This window comes from Acomys minous (genome assembly GCF_964271855.1).
Source record: "Acomys minous genome assembly, chromosome: 1".
NCBI lineage: Eukaryota > Metazoa > Chordata > Mammalia > Rodentia > Muridae > Acomys > Acomys minous.
Genome location: NC_140483.1, coordinates 31,942,092 through 31,952,539, shown reverse-complemented (window position 1 = coordinate 31,952,539; position 10,448 = coordinate 31,942,092). Strand labels below are relative to the sequence as shown.

The window sequence follows — 10,448 nt, the reverse complement described above, 5'->3', positions numbered from 1 at the left end:
TTTGGAGTAAATTGGCTGAATATGTGGGGTTTTCTCATCTGACAACTGGAAGGATAAGAATATATACCTCGGGCTGGAGAGATGGCTCAGAGGTTAAGAGCATTGGCTGTTCTTCCAAAGGTCCTGAGTTCAATTCCCAGCAACTACATGGTGGCTCATAACCATCTATAATGAGATCTGGTGCCCTCTTCTGGTGGGTAGGCACACATACAGGTAGAATACTGTATAAATAATAAATAAATCTTAAATATATATGTATATATTTTTTTCCCTTAGCTGGGTGTGGTGGTGTGCACCATTAATCCCAGCACTTGGGAGGCAGAGGCATGTAGATCTCTGTGAGTTTGAGTCCAACCTGGTCTATAAAAGTGAGTCCAGTACAGGCAAGCTACACAGAGAAAACCTGTCTTGAAAAACCAAGAAAAAGAAAAAAAAAAAGAAAGAAAGAAAAGAAAAAAGAATATATTCCTTTAAAAAACTAACTTACAAAGTTTGGGACTGGGCTCTGGAAAATGGCTCAGTTGTTAAGAGTGTGCGCACAGCTCTCACAGAAGACCCGAGTTTGGTTCCTAGCACTCATGTCTAGTTATTTTGCACCGCCACCTTTGGCTTCTATAGGCATCTGCACATATGTTCACATAGTCCCACACAGAAACATATGCAGAATTTGAAAAATACTAAAGCTGGGTGTGGTGGTGCACGTTTTTAATCTCAAAACTTGAGAGGCTGGTGGAGCTTTGGAGTTCCAGACGAGCTTGGTCTACACAGTAAGTTTGAGGCCTGCAGGACTATATAGTCAGACTCTATCTAAATAAATAAATAATAGCAAAATGAAACAATAAAAATAAATATTGAAATGTGTTTTTGGGTGATTAACATTTTTAGCTCAAAATTCTTTGATAAATATCACTATTCAGAAATTATACATTTTGTTTCTTTCTTTTCTTTTTTTTTTTTGGCTTGTTGACTTTTAAGGTCATTAAAGTCAATTTTTAAAACAAAATCATTTAGAAAATAATTACAACTAGGGCTACCTTGAAAAATCAAAATCAAAACCAAACTGAAACATTACCCAAAAATTCATATAAATGAATGATTTCTTTTACTTTTTATTTGTCAGTTTGATACATGGTATTACTCTACAGCCTAGGCTGACCTAGAACTTTTATATACCTCAGGCTGGCTTCGGGCCTGAAGTGATCCTCCTGACTCAGTTTTTCCAGTGCTAGGATTATAGGAATAAACCATGACACTGAAAATTTCTACTTTCTAAAACAAGTATCCCAAGGACTTGATGTGGACTTTGAAGTTTCCCATCACTTCAATCTTTAATTGCTACCAGATAAAGAACTGAAAAGAAATAAAAAAGAAATAAAAAACCACTAATGTTATTTTAAAGATCTTCAAAACTGGTAATTTTAGCTTTCACAAGCAACTAGAAATTTTACAAGCAACCAAATAACCTATTCAGAAGATACAACTTTCATAACTTGTGATATCTGCAAATGAAAAAATTAGCCATTACTATTTTTAGAAGTAAAACTGACAAACACGATGTCATATATATATCTGCTCTCAAGACTTCAATTTAATAAAAACCACAAAATTAGGGCTGGAGAGATGGCTCAGGAGATATAAGGCACTGACTACTCTTTCAGAGGCCCCGGGTTCAATTCCCAGCACCCACATGGCAGCTCATAACTGTCTGTAACTCCCGTTCCAGGGGATCCAACACCCTCATACAGATACATATGCAGGCAAAACACCAATATACATTAACAAAACAAAACAAAAAATAAACAGAAAGGAATAATTTATACAAATCAGTAGAGAATCAGAAAAATTAAGAGGCTGGGGATTTTCTTCAGTATAGAGCGTTTGCCTTCCATCCCCACCCCATCCCAAAAGAAGAGGAAAAGTGGTGCAGTGTGTAAAGTGATGTAATAGTGGTTTAAGAAAAAATAAAATATCAAAGAACACTGGACTAATCAGGGCAGGGAGAACTTGGGTGTGGGGCTTTAAAAGGACTCAAAAGAATGAAGACTCTCAGACACAAACAGGGAGGAGTCCGAGGGGTGACAGCATGCACTGAGAAGTCTGCAGACGGAACAGTCAACAGTAGGACAGCTGAGCTGGAAAAACTGCAACTCACACGGAAAATTAGCCCAGTATTCTTAACTTTCCAGTGGTAGAAGAAAATGATTTTAAGAAGCAACTTTGGCAATTTGTTCCAGATTTACTCTTTACAGTCAGAAAGTCTAGTCTATCAAGTTAAAATTCTTTTATTACATCTATTTATTTGTATGTCTGTGCATGAACTACGTGCATATAAATCAAAAGGCAACCTGAGGGAGCCTGTTCTCCTCTTCCACCATGTGGTCCTGGGATGGTCCTCAGGATGCAGCTCATCATTCTTGCCATCAAGTGCTTTTACCTGCTGACCTGTCTTGCTGGCCCTGCTTTTTTTTTTTTTTTTTTTTGGCTTTTTATGGGTTGTAGATCAAATCCAGGGCCTCATTCATTCTTTTTGAAGTGCTGGGCACTGAGCGAGGTTTCATGTCGTCAAGGCAGGCGCTCTACCACTCATTTACAGTTCCAGTATTTTCAATTTATCAGCTTTTTTCCCTCTTTTTTTGCTCAGATTACTATAAGTTAGCTAGAGAGTTATCTCAGCAGGCAGAGGTGCCTGCCTCCAAGTTTGACAACTGAAGCTGACTCTAGTGATCCACATGATGGGAGAACCAATTCCTGCAAGTTGTCCTCTGATAGTCACATGCTGTGGCATGTGCATGTACACATCCACACACATGCACAAAAGCAAATAATAGCAACAAAATATGTAAATTTCTGCCTTACTTTGGTCTTCTATGGTACAGGAAAATGACTGGTAAATGGGCTTACCAAAATAAAATTTCTTTCTTTTTTAAAGAAAATGTATTTATTATGTATATAGTGTTGTGTCCACATGTACAACTGCACACTAGAAGAGGGCATCAGATCTCATTATAGATGGTTATGAGCCACCATGTGTTGCTGGGAACTGAACTCAGGACCTTTGGAAGAGCAGCTAGTGCTCTTAACCTCTGAGCCATCTCTCCAGCCCCTCAAGATAAAATTTCTTACACATTAAAGTATGTAGACATACTTTATCCTTCATTTCATTTCTAGATAGTACTTTTAAAGTTTTTTTTTGGGGGGGGTTGTTGTTAGTTTGTTTGTTTTAGTATTATATTTATTAGGGCTGGAAAGATGGCTTGGTGTTTAACAGCATTTGTTCTTCCAGAGGACCTAAGTTCAGTTCTCAACACCTACATCAGGTGGATTTCTTGGGCACTTGTACATACATATGTGTACATACACACACACACACACACACACACATACACACGAGAGAGAGAGGGAGAGTGAGTATGTGTGTGGTGTGTATGAAGATCAGAGGACAACTGATAGCAATCAGTTCTGTCCTTTCAATATGGTCCCAAGTTGTCAGGCTTGGCAGTAGTTGCCTTTACCTGATGAGCCACCTTACCAGCCTTAGACAGTATTACTATATTCTATTTCTTTATGGACTTTTATCTTTTGCTTTAGCCATATAAAGCCCCTTATATATTTCCAGTATGATCTCTATCCTAATTACAATAAAAAACTACATCTAGGCCAGGCATGGTGTTGTACTCTTGTAATTCCAGCATTTGGGAAGCTAAAGGAAAAAAACAAAAAGATTTAAATCCTGGTAGAGTGATGCAGAGCAGTAGCCCCAGTTACTTGGGAAACTAAGGAAGGCAGATCTTTAGCTCAGAGTTTAGCCTGGATAACACACTTTCCATCTCAAAATAAGGGAGGATGGAGGTAGCTCAGCAGTTAAGAGCATTTGTCATTGTTCTGTAAGACCTGAGTTCTGTTCCCAGTACCCACAACCTCCTGGAAGCCCTGGGGCTGTCTTAGGGTTACCACTGCTGTGACAAAACACTAGGACCAAGACAGTGTATACAATAAAGCAGTGAGTTGGGGGCTTGCTTACAATTTCAGAGGGCTAGTCCAGGTTCATCATGGTGCAGAGCATGGCAGCAGGCAGGCAGGCAGGCACGATGCTGTAGTAGTAGCTGAGGGGTCACATCTGATCCGAGTCCCAGGCAGGAAGCAGAGAGCCAGGTGGCCTGGTGCTGGCTTCTGAAACCTCAAGCCCCACCCTCAGCAATACGCTTCCTCCAACAAAGCCACACCTCCTAACCTTTCCACAACTGGGGACCAAGGACTCAAATCTCTGAGCCTATGGGGGCCATTCTCATTCAAGCCGCTGCAGGTGCCAAGGCCCTCTTCTAGACTCTAAGGGCACTTGTACTCATGTGTACAGCGCTATGCATAGACACACGGGTAATTAAAAATAAATCTTTTGTTTTTTTTTCAGGGAAGGGGAAGAAAAGGGAAGGAAGATGCAAACTGCATTTAAAATCTTAGGAAAAAAAAAATCCACAGCTGGGAAGACAGCTCAGTCAGTAAAATGCTTGCCATGCCATGCACACATTAGGACTTCGTTCAATCCCCAGAGCCCCTGTAAAAAAAAAAAAAGCTGCGTCTGGGAAGGCAGAGACAAAAAGGATCCCCGGCTAACCTGCCTAACTGAGTCTTTGAGTCTGAGGCCAGTTAGAGACCCTTTCTCAAGAAAAATAAGGTAAAAGGTACAATGGCTAAGGCTTACTTCTTTTTTTTGGTTTTCCAAGACAGGGTGTCTCTTTGTAGGCCTGGCTGTCCTGGAACTCACTCTGTAGACCAGGCTGGCCTCAAACTCAGAGACCTACCTGCCTCTGGCTCCCAAGTGCTGGGATTAATGTCGTGCGCCACCACTGGCCAGCATGAGGTTTACTTTAGCTGCCGTATATACTTGTACACCATCCTCCACACACAAATACAGGAACCTGTTTAACTGTGCTTTTGTTATGTGGACACTAATCTAGTGAATGCCCAGTGAGTCTAGGAAGCACTTACACTCCTTTTGTGTGTTACTGTGATTAGCCAAAAGGCTGTTAAGAGCTGCCCTAATCACTGAGCCTATTTGCTTACCTAGTTATCTTTGTGTGCTGTTACACCACATTTGAGAGATGGGGAGAAGCAGCATTCTAATTACCTTCTCTCTCTCTCTTTTTAACATTTTCTCTACCACTCAGTCAAAACAAACAAACAAACAAACAAACAAACAAAAATAGCAGGATGTATTGACACACATCTGCAATTCCAGCCCTCGGGGAGCAAAGTCAGAAGGATCACATTGGAGGTCAGTCTGGGCTACGGAGACCATGCCTCAAAACAACAACAACAAAAGCCAGAAACTGAAAAAGTTAAGTTTGAAATAATACCTTACTGCTATTAGTATACCAATATACACAACAAATGTTCAGTGGTTTAGATAACAAGAAATTATAATAGAGGTTTAAAAAATTAGCTATTCAATGTTGTTGTTGTTGTTGTTGTTTAAGACAGGGTCTTACCATGTAGCCTCAACTGACTAGCTTGGAATTTGCTATGTAGACCAGGTTGGCTTTGAAATGACAAAGATTCATCCGCCTGCCTCTGTTCCCCAATGTTGGCATTAAAGTCCCGTATTACTATGCCTGTCAAGCTATACAATCCTTTTTTTGTTTTGTTTTTGATTTTTGAGATAGGGTTTCTCTGTGTGCAGCTCTGGCTGTCCAGGAACTTGCCATGTAGACCCAGCCAGCCTTGAATTCACAGAGACTTGCCTGCCTCTGTCTCCCAAGTGCTGGGATTAAAGGCGTGCACTACCATGCCTGGCCAAACTATTTGTATTTTCTTTTTAAGGGCTAAAGTGTCTAATTTATTGTGTTCTATGTGATTTCCAGCTTTGAAAATCAATCCTCAATGATTAGGATTTGTAAAAGACAAACAAAAATGTCAACCAACCACTTATCCTAGCTAAAGAGAGCTGGGAAATATACAGAAGACATCATTCTCGGGAGTTTTTGTTTTTAAAGATGGAGTTCCATTCTGCAGGCTGCCTGGCCTGGAATTAATAAAGTAGCCCAGGCTGGCCTCACATCAGCAGCTACCCTGCCTCTATTTCCCAAGTGCTGGGATTACAGATGTACACTACCACATCTAGCCTTTACAACTTTGTAGTATGATGTAGTATGTTTTAGGAAGCAAATAAAGAAAAAGATACAGTCACACAAAAAAATAAATACACAGAATAATAAGAAATTTGCTTTATGTACATAAATAAATATTATATAAACTAACAACTACATACATACATTATATTCCCTACCTACCCCTAATCAAATTATTTGTAATCTAGGTTCTAAATGACCTAAAGGTATAATATTCAGGAGTTAATTTTATTCTTAGGTTACAAGTATATCTCTATAATCAGGAAAAAGTTCTACATTAAAAAAAGAAGAGAATGAGGAGGAGGAAGAGGAAGAAGAAGAAGACGACAACGACTTATTTTAATGTGTAGGAGTGCTTTGCCTACATGTGTATATGAGGGACATGTGTATGCCTGGGGTCTGCAGAGGTCAGAAGAGGGCTCTTGATCCCCTGGAGCTGGAGTTACAGATGGTTGTGCACTGGGAATCACCCCGGGTTTTCAGGAAGCGCAGTACGTGTGTACGTGTGCGTAACTGCTGAACCATTGTTCCACCCTCACACTGTTTTTTGTCTTTCTACATCTCAAATTCTAATTCTAGCATGCTCACAAGTAAGATTAAGGAAAATTTAATATATATCAAAGCCAGTATTTAATAGGGCCACTCTTGTTTCTCCTACACACTTTTTTTATCATTCATTTACTCAGTGACAAGTTCTTCCACCAACACAGAAACCCTAAGATCAAAACTACATACCTGGGAGCTAAGTTGCTTAGGCTCATCCATTCTCCCAGGAGACTCACTTCTGGCTCTGTGTCTTTCTGTCATGGAAACAACACTGCCGGAGGGACTAAATCTGTTGGAAAAGGAGCATAAAAGGACCAATAGACAAATAGTGTCAAGGAACTTGAATGTTGTTTCTACTCTATCTTATAGCTGAGGAATGGAACTAATCAAACAAAAATATTTTCAAAGCAGGTATACCATATGAGAAGTTGAAGCTTTCTTCTCTAGTAACTGCTGAAAAGAAGGTAAAAATGTAATGAACCCCAGTTTGTGGTTTTGCTTTTATGAGCTCCAGTCTTCCTAGGAAGCCTTGGGTGGCCTGGCTGGGCTCCAAGGCTGCCCTCTGCTCACAGGAATCCTCAGGTTCAGTCTCCCAAGTGCTACAGTTCCAAGTATGCTCCATGACGTCTGGCAATTTTGGTTCTTTTATGTGACGGTTGGTGTTTTGGTTGTTCCTTCTCTTATGGTAATCTATTCATAGTTCATATAGATTAAATTTTTTTTTTTGCATTTAAGAAGGTATTACTTCTGATATAGTTCTAATGCAAGAGGATAACAGTTACCAATACAAGGGATGAATATATTCTGTACTCTAGAATATTTAGACTACTAAAGTCACATGATGGAAAATACTAAATTATGACCACCTAAGTGGCTAAAAATCCTAAATGTCTACATTATCAGCTATAAGCTAAAGAAATGAGTCGGTTGGTTTTAATTACTCCCAAGATCAATCTCACTGTTAGTTTACTTGCGAGAGGCATGTGTGCAAGTTCAAATGGTAACTTATATTATAAGAGTCCATTCTTTCCTTCTCCATGTGCATGCCAGGGGCTGAACTCAGATGGTCAGGCTTGGCTCTAAGTGCCTTTACCCATTGCAAACTATTTTAAGCAGGAAAAAGAAAAACATTAGTGCTTGGTAGCCTGAGGCAGGAAGAATGCTTGGGTTTGAGTAAGCTATAGGCCATCTGTAATTACGGAGTGAGACCCTGTCTCAAAAAAACACAACAAAACAAAAACCCTAACCAAAACCAAAAATTCTAGATGGGTGGGGTGGCACACGCCTTTAATCCCAGCCCTCAGGGAGGCAGAGGCAGGTGGATCTCTGTGAGTTCAAAGCTAGTGGCTAGTGCGGTCTACAAAGAAAGTCCAGGACAGCCAAGGCTATACAGAGAAACCCTATCTCAAAAAGACAAAAAACAAAAAAAGCAAAAACAAAAACAAAAACAACAAAAAACCCAAACATGAGGGGACAGTGGTGGCATACTTCTTTAATCCCAGCACTTAGGAGGCCAGTCAGGTGGATTTCTGTGAGTTGAGTTCAAGGTTAGCCTGGCCTACAGAGCTATTCCAGGATAGCCAAGGACTCATAAAGAAACCCTGTATGTGGAGAAAATACCCCCAAAAGCAACAACAACAACAACAATACAAATATGGTGGCTCATGCCAGCAATTCCAGCACTCAAGAGGCTGAGGCAGGAGGACCGTCCTGAGTTCTAGAACAGCCTGGGATATAGAAACCTTATCTCAATAAATAAATGAACATAAAAAAAGAACGTAACACATTACCAATCTAAACTGGTAGGAGCTTTCTTTCGATTGGCTAGGTGAAAGCCATTGCTACTTTCATCAAAATGAAATGTTCGAACAGATTCAGTGTTTTAGGGAGAGAACAGTGAAGGCCGAAGGCCAAAGGCCATGGCAGCACTGGTGAGGATACTCTCAGACCAGAGGTAGCAGCAGCTTCACAGGAAACATCACTAGGTGACACTTAAGCTTTTCTCTAGAATTACTGTACTGTGGTTTACTCTAATTGACAAAGAACATCTACTAATGGCACTGGACTTTCTCTAATTTGGTGGGTAAGGGCAAAGAGAAGTACACAGTGCTCTAGGGAAAGTAAAACTCCGCAAGGTTATCTACCTGTGGGATGCTATGGTGAGAACGGGCAATGTTACCAGACTGCTGACAATCAGCTCCCTGATGCTATCCTGACTCACGGCGGTGGCTGGTTTTACATAGCTCTCAGGGCATTGTGAGTACTTCAGAACCAGGAGCCTCTTGCTTTGAGAATAACACAAGTCTCCTGGCAATACTTGCAGCCTCCCAAAGTCAGCTGAAGAAGAACGTCAAGTAAGAAAGATGCTCCTGTAACACAGACGGCTCATTTAGTGATGTCTGCACAGTAGCTTTAAGTGGGGAAACAAAACTTACCTGTCAACTTCACTGCTGCTTGGCCGAGCTACCTTGGCTCCTGAAGACCCTAAGGTGTAACTTTCCTGTCCTATAGAACCATGGCCAGTGGTGTCAATCACCATGGCGGTGACTTCCTCTGCACTGCTCCCATCTTCTCCAGAAGGCTGGTTCTCTGGCCCAAGCCACTCTTCCAGATGTTCAGTTTTGATGTGCACTGCTCCAAGAACCCTAACTTCATCCCCACTCCGGGCCCCCTGGTCTGCTACTCCGGTTTCCACGTACCACTGTCCCGCTCTGTTGATTCGAAGAATGGGCTCGCGGCCCTCTACATCAGAGCTCTGTTCGATTATCTGAGGACTAGTGGACTCCTCAGGGGGACTGAGCTCTCTGATATCCAGCACGGCACTGACCTGTCCTCTCCAGTTTCCCTTTGTGGTGTTATGCCGTGGACTAAGTGAGCGGCTCAGGCTTGGTGTGACCCTGTGAGACTCTGGAGGTCTCTCTTGCTGCTTTGTCCTCGTTTGACTTAATTCTGCTTCGACCTCAGCCACGTTGATTTTGAAGTGAATGCCCTCTAGGATCTGTGTACATTTGTCTATAATATGCTGCATCTGCAGAAAACTAGCGGCCGTTAGGTAGCTGATGATATCTGCTAGCTGCAGGCATATCCGCCCTGTGTAACAGAAAGAAAGGAGCTGTTCAAAAACAGTAGGGTTCTTGATGACAGAAATGGACACAGTACTCATTTCATTCAAGGACATGTGATCCCGGAAATAAGGGGAACTGGCAGCCAGTACTACTTTGTGAGCCCGAAAAGCTTGTCCTTGCACATTGACCACAATATCACAGAGTCGGCCTTGCATGCGGAGTTGGTTGAGATGGCTCAGAACCGAGTTGCTGAAGTCAGGGATCTCCAACTGTATGTTCCCACTTTTCTCCATGGTCATGCCTGAAAGTACAGGCAGACATTCAACCCTGCTGAAAGAGCAAACCATATTCTTAGTACTACTTTTACTCCTTACATCCCTGCAAATCTTAAGTCTTCTAGCTAGGAGTGCCAGGGACACGTATGTAATTTTAGCACCTAGGACACTGAGAATCATAACTTTGGGCTATGTAAGTGAGATCCTGATTCGGGGTGGGTGGGAAGAATTCTCCATGTACAAAGAGATACCTTCCTTATGTTTGGATGCTGGATATAGAAATAGAATTGCCAGCAGGTGTTTTGTTAGTGACAAGGACTTATTCTAAGTCTGGCTTCAAACTGTGGCAATCTTTTTGATCCTACCTCCCGAGTACTAGGATTAGTGAGAGCAGCAAAGCCTGGCACAATGTATTTTAGATTTCACTGTAAAATGCA

General features: G+C 41.4%; 1 protein-coding gene and 1 long non-coding RNA gene across 7 annotated transcripts in view; one reads left to right on the top strand and one right to left on the bottom strand.

Annotated features, from left to right (window-relative positions):
* Positions 1-10,448, top strand: part of LOC311599319 — a 155,240-nt gene that overhangs the window by 139,301 nt on the left and 5,491 nt on the right. The window lies entirely within an intron of this gene.
* Positions 1-10,448, bottom strand: part of ZBTB37 (zinc finger and BTB domain containing 37) — a 31,225-nt gene that overhangs the window by 18,715 nt on the left and 2,062 nt on the right. For 3 of the 6 annotated variants that reach the window (XR_014779542.1, XR_014779543.1, XR_014779544.1), the window contains exons 1-2: positions 9,107-10,081; positions 6,861-6,960 (exon numbers count right to left, since the gene is read on the bottom strand). Coding sequence is in view for 3 of the 6 variants with exons in the window: in XM_084783498.1 (XP_084639624.1) it covers positions 4,490-4,552; positions 6,861-6,960; positions 9,107-10,035 (1,092 nt within the window). In the remaining 3 variants the exon portion in view is untranslated. Of the gene's footprint in view, positions 1-4,382; positions 4,553-6,860; positions 6,961-9,106; positions 10,082-10,448 lie in introns of those variants that run through there. The other 3 variants (XM_084783497.1, XM_084783496.1, XM_084783498.1) reach the window with 2 other exon arrangements.